Source organism: Syngnathus typhle, linkage group LG16 (genome assembly GCF_033458585.1).
Source record: "Syngnathus typhle isolate RoL2023-S1 ecotype Sweden linkage group LG16, RoL_Styp_1.0, whole genome shotgun sequence".
Taxonomy (NCBI): domain Eukaryota; kingdom Metazoa; phylum Chordata; class Actinopteri; order Syngnathiformes; family Syngnathidae; genus Syngnathus; species Syngnathus typhle.
Window position 1 is genome coordinate 3621253 of NC_083753.1, and position 18945 is coordinate 3640197.

Here is an 18945-nt window from a genome sequence, read left to right on the forward strand (position 1 = left end):
ACAGGTAATATTTTATTTCACAACACTTTGCCTTGTTCCTTTCGTCTCTGCTGTTCACTTCAAACACGCTCCATACGACCGCAATGCTCTTGTATCAGACGCTCGCTCGATCACCTGCTAGTTTGCTGTCTGTCACAATGTACCCTACACAAATCCGAAACATTTGTTGCGGCTCCGAGTCACGACGAGGGGCAAGTTTTGGTTTCCAAGGGTGTTTTTATTCCTCTTCAACGTCTCTCCCATACAGAGCCGCCTCTTTCCCGTGTGCGCACGGAGCGCGGTGGTGCGTTTATGGGCAGTCGGAAAAATCAACGCCAACAAAAAAAATTACATCCAGCCTAGTTAAGACCATACCAAAGACTATAAAAATGGGACCCATTGCCTCCCTGCGTGTGTGACGATCATTGGGACTTAAAAAAAAAAAAAATTAAATTTTTTTTTTAAAAAAATCATAAAAATTGGGTGCGTATTATACATGGGTACAAGCTTTTTTCCAGCATCAGCATGGCATTTTTAGGGGTGCGTACTATACATGGGGGCGCACTATACACGGAAAAAAACGGTATATAAAATTTTATAATTTAATTCATATTAACATAATCGCTTGTTGAACCATTTGATGGGTGGGGGCAAAGTAGGACTCCCCGTAAATCCCCGAAGAAGAGAGACGACGAAGAAGAAGAAGTCTCATTTATTAGTAAAAGAAGAAAAGGCGGAACCGCACGTCGTACGCTCACGCTTAGCACCGATGTGTCTTTCAGTGAAGATCTTCTCATAACGACCAGCAAGATGAACAAATTCGGTGATGTCGACTCGTATGAGCTCGAGGAGCCGAGCGACGAAGAGAGAGCAGCAAGCAGGTTGTTCACCAACTCGTCTTGTGCGTTTGTTAGCTAGTCCGGCTGCAGCCTGTAATGCGGCTAACAGGTTGTAAACAAACATAAGCTTAGCACCGTTCGCCTTTTGCCCGAATTTGCGCATCGTTGACTAACTCCGGTGAATGTGTGCAATTGTCAACAAACATTTTCATGCAGTGGAGCGTCGGACATTTCGATTTGTTTAGCGTTATAGCATGATCGTGTCTATGAAGGGCAAAAGTAAAACACTTGTATCTGTAAAGTTCTTATGCTCCTTAAATAAGGCTTCAGTTGAACTTTATACTAGCTTCAGCTAGTTGTTTATTTAATCACTTACGTAGTCTCATGCTAACACTCTTCTTCTACTGCCTGTGCATACATTCCGTCCTACGGAGTTCCCTTGAGGCTATACAGCCCTCTGTGGGTGATCGTCTGCAACCACATATCATTACATCCCCCTTCCAAACAGGCAAACACAACATGAACATATCGTGCAACACAAAATGTCGTCTAACCCATATACTCGATATGATGACAACATACCATTAACTTTTCTGGATCAAATCCAATGAATATCAAACACGGAATTGTTCTTCACATTTACACCACTGTAAAAGTCAATAACACATTTAACATACCAAATTCAGTACAAGTATGAACCTTTTCTTTTTTTTTTCTTTTTTTTTTTTTTAATGTAACAGTGCCTAGTGCCAACAACTTTCTTTCACTTTATATTAGTTGAACAGTTCACTCTTGTTCTATGAGCCTCCCAGGGGGCTTTCTAGGTCTAGTAGACCTTCTGAGTGTCACAGTCATTGAGGGAGGTGAAGGAGGCTCACTGTGGTGCACATCTGGAGTAGCACCTTCTGGCTGTTAGCTCCAACATCCTCAGCTTGATTCTCAATGTCCCGAGTCTTTAACAGACTCCTCCTGTTTCTCCTTAATACCTGTCCATTCTCTGTCTCGACAACAAAAGTCCTGGGACCTACTTCACTGAGGACTCTGGCTTTTCTGTCCCAGGACTCAGGACCCTCAATCCTCACAACATCCCTTTCCTGAAGAGGTTCCAGTTGTGTTGCGGTTTTATCATAGTTCATTTTCTGTCTGTACTTGAGTCTCATTCGTTTGTCAGTCAGTCCATCTGTGTTTTTGTTATCATTGTGTCTTGAAATGTGTGGAAGTGTGGTGCGCAGCTTGCGATGCATGAGTAGCTCAGCAGGTGATGCACCACACTCCAGAGCTGCAGACCTGTAGCTTAGCAAAGCCAGGTAGGGGTCAGCTTTACAGTCCTTTGCTTTTTTCAACAGTCTCTTTACAATTTGCACCCCTTTTTCAGCTTGTCCATTAGCCTGTGGGTACAACGGGCTAGAGGTGACATGTAGAAATCCATATACCTGAGCAAACTCACTGAATGCCCTACAGTCATATTGTGGACCATTGTCACTGACAACACATCGCGGAATTCCATGTCTGGCAAAAAAACCTTTCATGTGTGTGATGACAGACTGTGCTGATGTACTGGATAATTGTGCAACTTCTGGATAGTTAGAATAATAGTCTATCACCAGAAGATAGTCCTTGCCATGCAGATGAAACAAATCTGTTCCCACTTTTTGCCATGGTGCAGTGGGTGGGTCTCTGATTAGCATCGGCTCTTTTGTTTGTTTGTAATGATGTTTGAGACACGTTTCACACTGCTGTATCATCTCCTCAATGTCTTTGTTGATGCCCGGCCAATAAACTGCTCCTCTTGCTCTCCTTTTGCATTTCTCCACGCCCAGATGTCCCTCATGTATACGCTGAAGCATGTCCTGGCGCATGGATTGTGGGATGACAATCCTGTTTTGTCGCAGTAGCAGCCCATCCGCCACACACAAGTCCGCTCGCACAGGGTAAAACCCTGAGCAGACTCCTCTCGACCATCCATTCTGTAGATGGTGTGAAACTTTCTGCAGCAGAGGATCTTTTGCTGTCTCCTGTACAATTTTCTGTAGCATACCATCTGATGCTGGGAGTGAAGCAGTCACCATGTTTATGTGTGTTTCAGACTCATCAGTCACCGGGGTGACCAGCATGTCACTGTTTGGTGCTGGTGCTCGAGATAAAGCATCTGCCAGTACAATATATTTTCCAGGTGTGTAAATAAGTTCAAAGTCGTAGCGCTGCAATGCCATCATCATGCGCTGAATTCTGGGTGACATGTCGTTAAGGTTCTTTTTTCTGATTGTGATGAGCGGTTTGTGGTCGGTCTCTGCTGTGAAGGTTGGCAGTCCATACACATAACTGTGAAACTTTCCACATCCAAACACTAACCCCAAAGTCTCTTTTTCTATTTGAGCGTAGCGCTGCTCGGTGTCTGTCATTGATCTAGACGCATATGCTACAGGTTGCCATATGTCCTCATTCATTTGTAGCAGTGCTGCTCCCAAACCATCTTTTGAGGCATCAGTGGAGATCTTTGTGGGTTTTGACGGGTCAAAGAATGTGAGGACTGGCTCTGTAGTTACAGTTTCCTTTAATTTTTTCCACTCCCTCTCATGTCGATAAGTCCATTCAAATACTGTGTTGTGCTGTAGTAACTCCCTGAGGCATGCCGTCTTAGAGGTAAGATTAGGGATGAACTTGCCCAGGAAGTTGATCATCCCCATGGCTCTCAGGACACCTTTTTTGTCAGTGGGGGCAGGCATATCCAATATGGCTTGCACTTTTGACTGGTCCGGTTCCACACCTTCACTTGTGACTTTGTCTCCCAAAAAAGTCATCTCTTTGACACCAAAGAGACACTTGTCTCTATTCAGTTTTAGTCCATGCTTTTTGACTCTCTGAAAGAGTTTCTCCAGTCTTAGTCTCATGTTGTTGTTGTGTTTTTCCCCAGACGACCAAGTCATTTATGTAAACTCTGGTGCCGTCCAGACCCTCTATCATGGACTCCATTGCTCTGTGGAAGATCTCTGGCGCTGATTTAATGCCAAATGGGAGTCTTAAGAAACAGTAACGTCCAAATGGTGTGTTAAAGGTGGTGTACTTGCTGCTTTCCGGGTCAAGCCTCAGTTGCCAGAATCCGTGAGAAGCATCTAGTTTACTAAAAAACTTAGCACCAGTCATTTCACTAATGATCTCTTCCCGTTTTGGGATCTGATAATGCTCTCTCTTTATGTTTTCGTTTAAATCTTTGGGATCAAGGCAAACTCTTAAGGCACCTGTGTTCTTCATTTTGACACACGTGATTGAGTTGACCCAATCTGTGGGTTCTTCCACTCGCTCAATGACCGCCATTTGAGTCATTCTTTCAAGTTCTTTTTTCAAGCCAGCGCTGAGTGGTGCTGGCACTCTCCTTGGGGCGTGCACAACAGGCTTGGCATCATCTTTGAGTTGTATTTTGTAAGTGTAAGGTAAAGTCCCATGTCCTTTGAAGACAGAAGAAAACTTCTCCACTATGTTTGCACTTCCCTCACACTGTTTTTGTTCCTGTCCTTTGTCTTGCATGACTACTTTAATGTCAGTATTAATCTGATAGATCCTCTTTACTAGACCTAGATCCTCAGAGGCTTTGTCTCCTAAAAGAGACTCGTGTCCATTTGGCACAATGGTGAATAACAGGTTATGCTGTTTGCCTTTTGCCATTATTTTAAGTCTGCATCCACCTTTTGTCTGTATTGGCTGATTATTATAAGCCTTCAGGGGTGTGACTCTTTCTGTGAATTTTTTAGGCTTCTCAGTCAGTGCATTTAAATCTTTCTCACTGATCAAATTAGCTTTAGCCCCAGTGTCAATTTTAAATGTTACAATTGTCCCATTAACTAACAGTGAAGCAGTCCATTTGTCATCTGTTACTGTATTTACAGCCTGATCTGAACCATTAATTCTGGAAGACACTGTCTTAACATCTTCATCGTGTGACACCATCTTTATGAAAAATGTGTCACTCAGATCATCACTGTCATCTGATTCTTCCTGCACTGTGTGCACACCCCGTCCCTTCTTAGAGAGACACATTCTGGCAAAATGGTTTTGTCCTTTGCACTTTGCACATGTTTTTCCAAAGGCAGGACATTGTCTTGGTCTGTGTCGCTCACCACATCTCTTGCAAGTGAACTTCTCCTTGTCCTTGTTTTTATTCCTGGTGTCACTGTTCTTAAATTTTCTCTGTGGCTTTCCTTTCACAAACACAGCGTTCACATCCTCGTTATCTTGGTGCGCAGCTCCGTGAGCAGGCTCCCTGAAAGTCAGTACCTGTTGTCGTGCAAGCTCACTGGCTTGACATATTTTTATGGCACCGCTAAGTGTGAGGTCTGTCTCCCTCAACATTTTCTCCCGGAGCTTCTTTTCATTTGTTCCAAAAACTATTTGATCTCTTATCATAGAGTCTCTGAGTTCTCCAAAATTACAGGACTGAGCTTTGATCTTTAGGTCGGTGAGAAAATTATCAAATGACTCACCCTGGCGCTGCACACGTGAGCGGAATACGTATCTCTCGTACGTTTCATTCTTCTTTGACATGCAATGCTCGTCAAATTTCTTTAAGACCTCTTCAAAGTTCTCTCCGTCTTCGGGTTGAGCAAACACAAAGGTGTTGAAGACTTCAATTGCCTCTGGGCCGGCGATGGTGAGCAGCATTGCTATTTTTCTTCCCTCCGCTCTTCGATCCACTCTGACCGCGGCGATGTACAGCAGGAACTGCTGCTTGAATGTCCTCCAACTTGCATCTACGTTTCCAGTTAGTTTTAACTGACCTGGCGGTTTTACTGCATCCATTGTGTTGCTTCTTTTTTTTTTTTTTTTTTTAACCCCGTCCTGGTACCATGTAAAGTTCTTATGCTCCTTAAATAAGGCTTCAGTTGAACTTTATACTAGCTTCAGCTAGTTGTTTATTTAATCACTCACGTAGTCTCATGCTAACACTCTTCTTCTACTGCCTGTGCATACATTCCGTCCTACAGAGTTCCCTTGAGGCTATACAGCCCTCTGTGGGTGATCGTCTGCAACCACATATCATTACAGTATCAACTTCATAAGCAAGTATGATGTTTATCAGCACCGCGACGCGTCTTCTCTTGTGGTTCTACCCGTTTGCTGGTGTTTTTCCAAATATCCAGTGAAGCTTTTGCACTTAGTGACTCTATTAAGTCGTTCATTGCTTTGCTGCGTATCAACCTTTTACCAATATGGAGTGCAACAGGCAACATGACTGGAATTGGTCTAAGTCTTAAAGGAGACATCCATCCATCCATTAAGATCCTAGGCGGGGGACACCCTGAACCGGTTGCAAGCCAATCGCAGGGCACACAGAGACAAACAACCATTTGCACTCGCACTCGGTCGCACCTAGGGACAATTTGGAGTGCTCAATCGGCCTACCAAGCATGTTTTTGGGATGTGGGAGGAAACCGGAGTGCCCGGAAAAACCCACGCGGGCCCGGGGAGAACATGCAAACTCCAACCAGGCAGGACCGGAGGTGGAATTGAACCCGCAGGCACCCTCCTAACTGTGAAGCGGATGTGCTACCCAGTGCGCCACCAAGCCGCCAAATTGTCTCCTTAAAAGAGACCGGTCATAGAAAATTCACTTTTTTAAGCTTTTAAATAAATTTTATTGTGCACTTGGAGTCTCCAGGATTGTAGAAAAGTGTCCTCCAGGTGCTGCAGAGATACGTTTACAATCTGTTTGGGGGATATTTTTCACTCCGTTCAATTTTTACCCATTTTCGATTATGTATTTTTATCTATTATGTCACAGTCTCTGTGGTGGCAGTACCAAATAAATCCGCCATCTTTATTACTTGGAGAGACTTTTGTAGTCCAAACAACTCAAGGATGCCAAGTGGAGAGATCAAATGTTCTGTTGTTCGATGCATTAATCCACACAACTCATTACACCTTCCCTCCAGCATCAGAACCTCAAACAAGTGCCTGGTTAAGTTTCATTTTTCAGGACGAAGTTCCCACATCTGTGGACAAAGTCATGCTTGTTCAAGGATGAATGTTCCAGAAATCTCTTGTCAGTATAGAGAAGGATTTCCCAAAAGACTTCGTTTCTTTGAAGGTTCAGTTTCATTGAGGGTTCAGTTCCTTTGAACTATGAAAATTTTGGACACAGTAAAGCGGTAAGCTTGAGTTGACACACTTTCATATTATTGCGTGTCTATGATGCCCTCGTTGTCATAGCATTAGCATCAGCTCAAAATGAAACCTAAAAACAAGGCATGTTTTTCTAGGCTGTGATTGCACTCACTTTGATTTTAATAGAACTGTTTTAAATGGACTTAGGCTATTAAACAAAGTCAGTATTACCGTTTTTTTCCGTGTATAGTGCGCAAAATCTAACTAATTTATTGTCCTAAAATCTGGGGTGCGCATTATACATGGGTACAAAAAAAAATTTAATTTTTTTTTTTTAATTTTTTTTTTTTTTTTTTTTAAGTCCCAATGATCGTCACACACGTAGGGAGGCAATGGGTCCTATTTTTATAGTCTTTGGTATGGTCTTAACTAGGCTGGATGTAATTTTTTTTGTTGGCGTCGATTTCTCCGACTGCCCATAAACGCACCACCGCGCTCCGTGCGCGCACGGGACAGCAAACGAGCAGGTGATCGAGCAAGCGTCTGATACGAGAGCATTGCGGTCGCATGGAGCGTGTTTGAAGTGAACAGCAGAGAAGAAAGGCAAAGTGTTGTGAAATAAAATGCACAGAACGGATGCGCAAGACACGTCAGCTATATAAAGAGAGAGAGTTGTTTTCTTCCTATTAGTTTCAATTCACAGTTTAATTAGCAGTTTCAATCAGAAAATAACAAAATGCGTATTACAGGTAATATTTTATTTCACAACACTTTGCCTTGTTCCTTTGGTCTCTGCTATTCATCCTAAAACACAAAGGCGCTCTTTAAGCAATGCGACAGTGAGCGCCCGGCGCGCTGCGGTTGCGCGACCGCACCAAATTAAGCTCCCTGCGCAGTGCGCACTGAGGTCCACTTAAATTTTAGAAAGTACATCAGGACTTTAAAAATATCTTCTAAATTTCAGCGACGGCTCTGTCACAATAATCGAGTTGGGGGGTCGGCGGCGCGCTACGGTTGAGCGTTCTCTCTCGCTCGCTCTCTCTCGCTCTCGCACACACGCGCACACACGCACACACACGCAAACCGGATATTATACGGAGGCCGCCATTACAGATGCGCAAGACACGTCAGCTATATAAAGAGCGAGAGTTCAGTTCTCTACCTAAATCCGTATTACAGGTAATATTTTATTTCACAACACTTTGCCTTGTTCCTTTCTTCTCTGCTGTTCACTTCAAACACGCTCCATGCGACCGCAATGCTCTCGTATCAGACGCTTGCTCGATCACCTGCTCGTTTGCTGTCCCGTGCGCGCACGGAGCGCGGTGGTGCGTTTATGGGCAGTCGGAGAAATCAACGGCAACAAAAAAGATTACATCCAGCCTAGTTAAGACCATAGCAAAGACTATAAAAATGGGACCCATTGCCTCCCTGCGTGTGTGACGATCATTGGGACTTAAAAAAAATAAATAAATAAAAAATTTTTTTAAAGAAATTCATAAAAATTGGGTGCGTATTATACATGGGTACAGGCTTTTTTCCAGCATCAGCATGCCATTTTTAGGGGTGCGTACTATACATGGGGGCGCACTATACACGGAAAAAAACGGTAATTTAAACTAAAATATTAATTCATTGGCTACTTCAAATAATTTAACCCCAAACAATGTTTTCCAACGGCCTTTCAATTAATCCTGCACTTTGTGGATTAACACTTGACACAAACTCCTTTACCTACCTATTGAAGTCATTTAAAATATGATGCTGTAGCCAACACCAACACTCATTAAAATACTATTTTAAAACAAACTGAGTTCTGCTCAGCCAACAGAAAAAAGCTATGCTCTCGTCCAATATTATAAAGAAAATGCCGTTTGCAAAAAAGAAAACGTGCTATGCATAAAGTTTGCGTTGATGTGAGTGCTCGTTCGCAGTGTGTGAGGTTGGAGCTATATGGCCAGAGAAGGTTATTGAGATAAATTATACTGTTCAAAGAAAAGCGGTAGCGTTCGAAAAGATATTCTTCTGGAAATGATAAAATGTCTAATCTGGGTCGGAAGATTCGGAATTATTCCAACTTTGATGACGATTGGATTTTGAAAGAATGGACAATCCATGATTAACCGCTTTCTTTGTGTGGGAGGAGACAGGTAGAAACTCTGGGTCTCTTATAGTAAACCTGCCAGCGAGCAGGTTATGTTCACAGAATAAGTTACCACACCGCAGTAACTGACCCAGAGTTTAAATTACCTCTCTTTCTCGAACGGACAACTCAGTTTCTCTCATTTCAGGGTTAACTTACTCAGAGTTTTCACATCACCCGCTTTCTGGAATACCCCTCTGATGATCTCAGCGCTGATCACTCTGTTTTCACTCCTTGTGGACGTATTTCTAGTAGTTGAATGAGATTAATTGCATCAAAGGTGCTGTTTTATTCTTTGGGAACATAATGTGTTCAATGCATTCGTTAGCTTCTCGCTAACGCTAGTATTAGCTTACTTCATAACTTGACTGCAGTGCTTGTTTACAAGACGTGTTCATAAATATTGTGAGGGGATTTATTTGGTTACGTGTTATACATGGTTGTATGGACAAGTCTTCTGCTGCTGACATCCTTTAATTAATCTAGAAGTTTGTGGAAAAAGTAAACTCTACCTTGGCTAAAAAACTACTAATATGTCCGATCGGAAAGGGAGGTGCACATCTGGAGGGAGTGGGTTGTGAAGTATCTCATTTGCATTTAAAGAGCTAGCACCCAAAGCCGCTTCTCAGAACAAGGGGAAAAGAGCCGCCTGTGATACTATGAAAATGAGAAATTCAGACAAAAGCTTTGCTGTTCCACTTTACATGGACCACAACTGAATGAGTAAAATGTAAAAAGAAAGGATTATAACCATGATCACCTTTAACGTTCTGTTCGGTAAAAGAAAGTGATCATTGATTTTCATCTATTCATTTCAGTAGTCGCTGTTTATTTTACATTGTTTTTAGCGTGTTCAACTAAAGTTCTTCTTTGGCTTTTCGTCCAATTCGGCCTATTTTTGGAATGTATTTAAAAAAAACAAAGTTGCAATGCAATACTTGTATTGTTGTGGTAGTTCAGAGGACGAGCTGGACGTGCTTCTTAGCGGCACGCCGGAGCAGAAGAAGAAGCTGATCCGAGAATACCTGACGGGTGAGAGCGAGTCGTCCAGCGATGACGACTTTGAGAAGGAGATGGAGGCCGAGCTCAGCTCCACCCTCAGGACCATGGAGGACACCTGGACGCCCGCTGGCACAGGTCCGTCCCCAAACACACCTAGATGGACAGCGCCCGATAACTGATTAATTTACCGACTTGTGTGATACATTAAGCGCTGCCAGAAGAGGGGGGGGGCTTCCATTCACGCGTCAATTTGAGTCGGATGAATTGTAGAGCCCTCGCAAACATGTTTTTGTCTTCCGAGGTCGACCTGATTGCCGCCTGCTAGGGGTGTAACGATTCATCGATACACATCGATTAATCGATATAATGCTCTACGATTTATTGGCATCGATGCTAAACGTAAACATCGATTTATATCGCCGCGTTTTAGACGCGACTTTATTTTGAAATCCAGTTCATTGTTGCTTGCTTCCTCTTTCCGGGAGCAGTGCGCGGCGTTGTTGTGTTGTGAGCAGAGCAGGCACGTGAAAGGGGAGTCGACAACTAGTATGCGGCTCCTGAGCTGGTGCTATGGCTAGTGTCTAAAAAGACGAGGAAATTTGCTCCCCTTTAGGCTTCAAGTCATTTGTTTGGAAGCACTTTGGATTCCAAAGAAAAGATGGCTGAACGGACAAGACACGTGCAGTTTGTAAATCCTGCCATGCGGTGATCAAATATTCAGGGACCACAAATCTCGCCGCACATTTAAAGAGAAAACACGACATCAAAGTTCAGTGTTAAAATAAGCACTTTGTATACTACAATACTCTTGTAATTTCCTAAATAAAGATTTTGCAGTACCTTGTTGATTTTGCGTATGAATTGTTATAAATCAGGATAGTTATTATCATTATTAAATTATTTATTTAAAATAAAAAATATATATCGATCGTAGAGCACTATATCGTGATATATCGTGAATGAATCACAGCAGGCTTTAAGATATCGGCAAATATCGTATCGTGATACTTTGTATCGATATGATATTGTATCGTGACAAAACTAGAGATGCACCGATCCGACAGTTTTGATACCGATGCTGTGTCTTTGCGTATCGGTCGATACCCGATACCGATCCGATATGGTTGACTTAACAAGCTACATACCTCTACATGTGGAACAGAAAAGAGTCAAAAGACTAAAGGCAATGGCATCAGGCATGACTACACAGTTCTTTGCTCTAAATGCTCATTTAAGCAGCAAGGAAAAGTGCTCCCTGAAAACAAGCTCTGCATAGTCCAACACAAAAAAAACCATTCAAAATTATTTCTAAATATTGAAAGTGCAGAGTGGAATTAAAAATATAATATAGCATCGGGACAGGAGAATAAACAAGTGACTTGGTCAAATACAATGATCAAGCAATGTAAACATGTTTGTACATAGTTGTGAAGCTCATGGCATCTACATCTCTTAATTCTTTTCTTGACAAGTGTTCGCACACTTTCTCATACATTTCTGACAGTGCGGTCTCAGAAAAATACTTGCGCGATGGCAAATTGTACCGTGGCTCCAGGTGCTCAAGTAAACGTCGGAAGCCCTCGTTTTCAACAACACTCATCGGTTGTCCATCCAAAACCGTGAATTCCAGCACTTTCTCAGTAATTCTCATAGGTTTTGCGCTATTGCCTGGGAACTTCTCCCGTCTTTTCAGTGCATCTGCTAACGTTAACTGCTGTGTAGGTCCACCTCCCGCTCCCATTGATCTGCTCAACTGCTGGAACTCCTGGTGCTCCGTTGTGTGGTGTTTCTGGAGATGCTTAATTAAATTGGTAGTACTATAACTGGCAGTACTACTACCACCCCTGGCAACATTGGCTTTGCAGACATCACAAACTGCCGTCGAGCTAGTTGGCGTGTTCAGTTTAAAGTACCTCCACACAACTGACTCTTTCGTTCGCTCCATGTTTGCGTTTGTTTAGAAAACTCTCGTGGCATGCGGCACACGTGCCGCTGACGTATGACGTAGCCCGCGGCACACGTGCTGCTGACGTATGACGTAGCCCGCGTCCCAATAGATTAAGGAAAGGATCGGCTCACAGATCGGCTGCATTTTCCAATACCCGATCCATCTATTTTGTTGATATCAGGGCCGATATCCGATCCAGATATCGGATCGGTGCATCTCTAGACAAAACCCGCGATTTACACGCCTGCCATATATTTGCTTTTCGCATCCGTTTCTTAGTCTGTTGTCACCCGTGTGGTCCAGTCCAGGGTTCAGGAAGCGGAGGCGAAGACCCAACACACGTCGAGCCACGGATGTACGACAACATCTACTTTGACTCGGACTCGGACGAAGACCACCAGCCAAGTAAGTTTGCATCGTAAATCGGCGTTTCTGAGACCACAACTTCCACCTTTTGCCGCATTCACTGCGTCATTTAGTCATTTCATTTTTTATGGGCATTGTGTTGGGGCCAAAATTGAAGTTATACTGTATTGGCCCGAATTATAAGACGACCCCCTCTTTTTCAAGACTCAAGTTTGAAAAAAGACTTTTTGAACACCAAATTAAAGTTTTATACAGAAATGATTAAATCTGAAACAAATGATTATAATGATATATTCGAGAGAAAAAGCATGTTATTTTGCCTCATTCAAATCATGCAAAAACTGTCTATCACGTCTTAATATCTGAACATTTAAATACGTAAACTAAAGTGCAATCACATTTGTAAATGAATGGGTTCTGGTTTTTGAAATATAAATAAATGTTGTGATAAAACAACAAAATTGCAATAACTGCATTAACCATCAAAGTGAAGTCAAACTGTAACTGTAGTATTGAAACAAATCTGAATAAGGAAAAACATTGCAATAAAATAATGCAAACTGCTACCGTTATTCTTGGGGAGCCTGAGGACTGTATAGAGCAGCGATGGGCAAACTACGGCCCGCGGGCCACATCCGGCCCATGGGACCGTTTGATCCGGCCCGCCAACCCTGAATAAATTGTATTATTAAACTTTTGTTTTGGTCATTTTGCCTGCAATGACTGCGTTTCCCCAGTAGATAGGGAACCGCTCGCCTGCGCATTTACTACCGGAAGCCGTGTCAGAAATCTCGATGGACACTCACAAGTGCGTGTACGTACTCAGTAGTACGGACATGGCGCACTTGCGCTCTATTTGTATAAGTCCCGAATTTAGAGAGTGGGCTGTGACCACAGCATTCTTGTAATTCGCGCGCTGAGCTTTCAGATACAGTTTTACGCTAAAGCCACCCACAAACCTTCCCCTGGAATCCTTCTATTAAAATGAGTCGCCCAAGGAAAAGCAAGGTGGACACAGTGCCGAGTGTTTAAAAAAGAGTGGCCAATTTGGCTCGACGTACGCGACGTGACGTTCAACCACATCATCAACCCGTCACAGATCGAGGTAAACGGACCAACACCTCGGATCTCTCCTAAGAATTGCCACAACAAATTTTACTCCAGACTATGACGCACTAGCAAAAAAGGGAGACCAACAACACTGTTCCCACTGAAAATGAAGGGGAGGCTCTCAAGTTTGTTGTAAAAAAATGCATTTTGAATATGATTTGTACACATAGCAGGGATTGAAACTAGCGACCATTCTCATTTTCAAACAATGCAGGATGCTCAAGGACATTGATGCACCACCTGTTTGCGACTAATCTTAACCTGTAAAGTTCTTAAGGCTTACTTTAAGGAAGTGTTTCCCGTTTCCTCACCTCTGTTACCAGGTGTTTGTGAGTTAAAACTCTGCTCTGATTTTCAGATACCCCTCCCCGTGTTGCCGTTTTGATTACCGTATTTTCCGCCCTAAAAGGCGCACCTAAAAACCTGAATTTTTATCAAAAGTCAACAGTGCGCCTTATAGTCCGGTGCGCCTTATATATGGATCAAGTGATGAATTTGTTGATCCATACTGGTTGTACACAGTGCTCTGCCAAAATGTTTTAGTACGTTTTAGTACGACTAGTAAATTACAAGGTCGCATCGCTTCCCAGCATTACGGTAACTGTAGTCAGGGAGCGTCACCGACTAGCTGTTGTACCCGCGAGGCTATTTCATTTCAAAATAGGCTGCTCCGTTAATGTTTCGGGTAAATCTACGGATCGATATGGAAGGGAAACATAGGTAAGTAGTACCAATGCGTTAGATCGAACTTTAGTCAGTTCTGATCATTTTATAGGAGCTCGTTTGAGAGACGCGATTGTTTACACTTTGCTGAGGCTCATGGGAGATTGCGAGCTGAGGGTCATGGGTTTTTGCGGATGGCTAATGCTATAACGATAGCTGCTATACGCGCGAGGCTATTTCATGTCAAAATAGGCCGCTCTGTTCATGTTTCGAGTAAATCTACGGATCGATATGGAAGGGAAACATAGGTAAGTAGTACCAATGCGTTAGATCGAACTTTAGTCAGTTCTGATCATTTTATAGGAGCTCGTTTGAGAGACGCGATTGTTTACACTTTGATGAGGCTCATGGGAGATTGCGAGCTGAGGGTCATGGGTTTTTGCGGATGGCTAATGCTATAACGATAGCTGCTATACGCGCGAGGCTATTTCATGTCAAAATAGGCTGCTCTGTTAATGTTTCGAGTAAATCTACGGATCGATATGGAAGGGAAACATAGGTAAGTAGTACCAATGCGTTAGATCGAACTTTAGTCAGTTCTGATCATTTTATAGGAGCTCGTTTGAGAGACGCGATTGTTAACACTTTGCTGAGGCTCATGGGAGATTGCGAGCTGAGGGTCATGGGTTTTTGCGGATGGCTAATGCTATAACGATAGCTGCTATACGCGCGAGGCTATTTCATGTCAAAATAGGCTGCTCTGTTCATGTTTCGAGTAAATCTCCGGATCGATATGGAAGGTAAACATAGGTAAGTAGTACCAATGCGTTAGATTGAACTTTAGTCAGTTCCAATCATTTTATAGGAGATTGTTTGAGAAACGCGATTGTTTACAGGTTATTGGCTAGTGGGTGCATACCGCAACCCTAGTCAACCTCAGTTTGTTGCAGTAAAGCTTCTATTTTATGCGCCTTATAGGCCGGTGCGCCTTATATATGGACAAAGTTTTAAAATGGGCCGTTCATTGAAGGTGCGCCTTATACCCCGGTGCGCCTAATAGGGCGGAAAATACGGTACTTTATTTGGATGTATGCTTTCACCGATTCTTCAAGATGATATATTTGGTCAGAATGTTTGCCGTTTGATGTGATCTCATAAACTAAACATCTTTCATTAATCTGACCTGCAGGCACTGAAGTGATGGAGACTGTTATTCATAATAACAGTGTCGTATTTTATGAGAATCACTGATAGCAGTTTTTTTTAGTGATTTTTATTTATTTTTTAATGCTGTTAATAAATGCATTTGTCTTCAAAAAACTTGTTTGGAATGTCCATGCTTTACTACCTACTAAAGGCCAAAATCTTTTATGCAATGACCTTTACAGGTCGCTTATATTACTTCACACAAACACTATGTCCATCTGCTCCTGGTTCGGCCCTCCAGTCCAAATTTAGAACCCAGTTCGGCCCGCGAGTCAAAAAGTTTGCCCACCCCTGTCCTAACCCCAAGTGCCTATCATAAATTGCCATTTAAATCAATTGTCGCAAGGGTCATGTCAATGTATTTGTTATTTAAAGCCCTACTGTATTCTTTTTTAATTAAGTAGTGCCCTGTATTACTATTTTGCTGACTATACAGAATTCCAACTTTCTTATGGCCCCTCACCCCTTCAAGCTCAAATACGCATCCTATAAATCAGTTGCAATTGTAATTAAATTCTGTCGTTTTGATAAAGGTCAATTACCGTACTTTTCGGACTATAAATCACAGTTTTTTTCATAGTTTGGGTGGGGGGGCGACTTATACTCAGGAGCGACTTATATACATATATATGTTTGTTTGTTTTTTTTACTTTTTTGGGCATTTTAAGGCTGGTGCAACTTATACTCCGGTGCGACTTATAGTCCGAAAATTACGGTAAGTTTAGCAATTCAGCCTTCTTTTAATTTAGCTTTAATAAAAATAAAAAAATTAATTAATTCAGCCTTCTTTTGCCCGAATCCAATTGTTCCAATAGAGTTGTATAGAGGGTTGGCTCGGAAGGTTTTGCTCTTTTCGCCCCCAGGTGTCGGTCAGAACACAGGAGGGAAGACGTGGTTCAGTTTTGATTGCTTTACTGAATGATTGGCAAAAAAGTAACAGGCACTGTGGCTCATAGGGGCATACAGGCAAACTGGCAAAAGGGTATATTGATCGCAAGGATGTGAGAGCAGGTGTGTGTAGTGTACATGGGTGAGTCTTTGGATGTGTGAATGTGATTCTTGTGTGTATGATTATCGTATGAAGCTTGTGAAGGGTGTGTGTGTGTGTGTGTGTGTGTGTGTGTGTGTGTGTGTGTGTGTGTGTGTGTGTGTGTGTGCGTGTGTGCGCGCGCGCGCGCGTGCGTGCGTGCGTGCGTGCGTGCGTGCGTGTGTGTGATTCTGCAACAGAAATACAGCACGTAAGTCAGTGCTCAACTTCTGACGTCACACAACACTAGTAGACGGCACACATTACATAACTAACTGCGCGTAACGGTTCCGCTATACTAAATAACCATGAATGAAATACTCTCGGCAACACACCAAACATAAGTTATAGAGAACACAAAATACAATTGCTGGCGACGGTTAGTCGCTGTGCCGCTGCCTAACGGCTACTCGTACAATGCAAACTTAAGGAGCGCGCCGGAGCTGTCAATCAAACGGTGCGCACACGAAGCAAACTGCGATCGGACAACCGGCACAATGGTGGACAGTAGTAACAATGAAATGTATATATTCACTTTGTGTCAGAGACGCACACGATCACAGCAACATACTCAGTCGATACCAGCAACCTCTAACTTACCGCTGCGCACAAGTGAATGGGTATAATGTCTAGACCCCGAATGTAAGACGACCCCCACTTTTTCAGTCTTATTTCAATGTAAAAAACATCGTCTTATATTTGGGCCAATATGATATTTCATGACAATCTCATTTGTTTGATTTTCATACATTAGAATACTTGTATGAAAGTTGTCAATGACAAATTACCACAGCGTCTGCAGGTGATTCGGCCGGCCGGCGCATGATGACCAATGACGAGCTGCTGTACGACCCCGACGAGGACGAGCGGGACCAGGCCTGGGTAGACGCCAGGCGCGGGTAAGGGCGTCTGGGCCGGGTGGGCGCAGCTCTTGCTTTTTAGATCACGTTTTCCGTCCCCGCCCACTTTTGCAGCAGGTATCGTGTGATGAAGCGCCCTGCGATGTCTGCTCACCCGCGGCGCCCGGGGCCCAAAAGTCTTCCCAGCAGCGACGCCGTCCTCAACTGTCCTGCTTGCATGACCACGCTGTGTCTCGACTGTCAGCGGTAAGGACTCGCGCGATCGACACAGGCGGGTTTGGATGGGGACGATGTCATGTCCCGCCACTCTCCGCAGACACGAGAAGTACCGCACGCAGTACCGCGCCATGTTCGTCATGAACTGCAGCGTGAATAAAGAGCAAGTTCTGCGCTACAAGAAGCAAATGGACAGGACGCCGGGAAAGAAATGGAACCGCATGAGAGAGCAGGCGACAGCAGCGCCTGTCGGGATGGACGCCGATGAGGCATACCATCCCGTGCAGTGCTCTGAGTGCTCCACAGAGGTTGCTGTGCTAGATAAGGACGAGGTCTACCACTTCTTCAACATCCTGTCCAGCCACTGCTGACTTGGACAGGAGAGTCTCAACCCCCCCCCCATCTCTTTATGCATATTATTCCATGATCTGTCATCGTTGTGTATAAAGCGGATTGTGGAATGAAGTGGCACCACAAGGTGGAATTTTGAAAGTGTTTTTTTTTTTTTAATCAAAAGAAACTTATTACTTTCTGTATCTATTTAAGAAAAGGTTTTAGTAAAGAAATTGCGTTTTATTTTTACCTTTCACTTACAGTGGAGCCTCGGTTTTCAAACGTCCCGGTTCTTGAACAAATCGGTATTCGAACAAAAAATTTGAGATTTTTTTGTTTCGGATATCGGACGAAATTCGGTTGTCAAACCTCGCGAGATGAGCCGAGAGGACCCGCATGCCAACTGACTCAGTTCAATATTACATTCTCGGTACACTGAGGATTGCATCAACTCTAGTCATGCCTCCAAAGGAAGCAAGTGGGAGCAGTAAAGCCATCCTAAAACACAAAGGCGCTCCTAAAGCAATGCGACAGTGAGCGCCCGGCGCGCTGCGGTTGCGCGATCGGACCAAACTAAGCTCCCTGCGCACTTAAGGTTCACTTAAATTTTGGAAAGTCCATTAGGACTTGAAAAATATTTTTTAAATTTTAGCAACCGCTCTGTCACAATAACGCGACTAGCGCGATGCAGTTGCGCGGTCGGCAGCGCACAACGGTTGCGCATTCGGCGGTGGGCTGCGCGATTGGACAAAATTGCGCAAATGAAAAAATGCTTAAAAAAGGTATTTTTTGCTTGGAATGGATTACATTTTCTTCCATTATTTGTAATGGGAAAACATGATTTGGAATTCGAACGATTCACTTCTCGAGAAGCCTTCTGGAACGGATTGTGGTCGAAAACCGAGGCTCCACTGTATTTCATGGAAAGGTCTCAAGTACAGTCACAAATCAGTGCAACATTATCACATGAAAAGTCAAAACATATTTGCTGCTCACTGATAATACAAAAAAACTCAGTTTTCCATAAATACACAGCCATTAATGCATAAGATTCCCAACTTTTATTGTCTTGTGTACCCATGAACCCCTCACTCAGGTTAGCGAGTCTCCAAAATCAGAAAGTACAGCACATTTAATCATCAAGCATATTGTCA

General features: G+C 43.3%; 1 protein-coding gene across 4 annotated transcripts; it reads left to right on the forward strand.

Moving 5' to 3' along the window:
- The first annotated feature begins 658 nt into the window (after nucleotides 1–658).
- Nucleotides 659–17950, forward strand: eapp (e2f-associated phosphoprotein). Of its 4 annotated transcripts, none has more exons than XM_061301297.1 (6): nucleotides 659–860; nucleotides 10016–10197; nucleotides 12314–12415; nucleotides 17185–17281; nucleotides 17357–17488; nucleotides 17559–17950. In XM_061301297.1, exons 1-6 carry the CDS (start codon nucleotides 790–792, stop codon nucleotides 17827–17829), a joined length of 855 nt encoding a protein of 284 aa, XP_061157281.1. In that variant the 5' UTR covers nucleotides 659–789; the 3' UTR covers nucleotides 17830–17950. The 4 variants fall into 4 exon arrangements, with proteins under 4 accessions (XP_061157281.1, XP_061157280.1, XP_061157279.1 ...); XM_061301296.1 differs by having other exon boundaries at nucleotides 660–860; nucleotides 17176–17281; nucleotides 17360–17488; XM_061301295.1 differs by having other exon boundaries at nucleotides 662–860; nucleotides 17176–17281.
- Nucleotides 17951–18945: the final 995 nt, after the last annotated feature.

Bases quoted from the DNA above. Each gene is read 5' to 3' on its own strand.
- eapp (XM_061301295.1), top strand. From the start codon at position 790: ATGAACAAATTCGGTGATGTCGACTCGTATGAGCTCGAGGAGCCGAGC. The intron at 10,198-12,313 runs GTCCGTCCCCAA...CGTGTGGTCCAG, and splicing joins CTGGACGCCCGCTGGCACAG to TCCAGGGTTCAGGAAGCGGA. The intron at 17,489-17,558 runs GTAAGGACTCGC...CACTCTCCGCAG, and splicing joins CTGTGTCTCGACTGTCAGCG to ACACGAGAAGTACCGCACGC.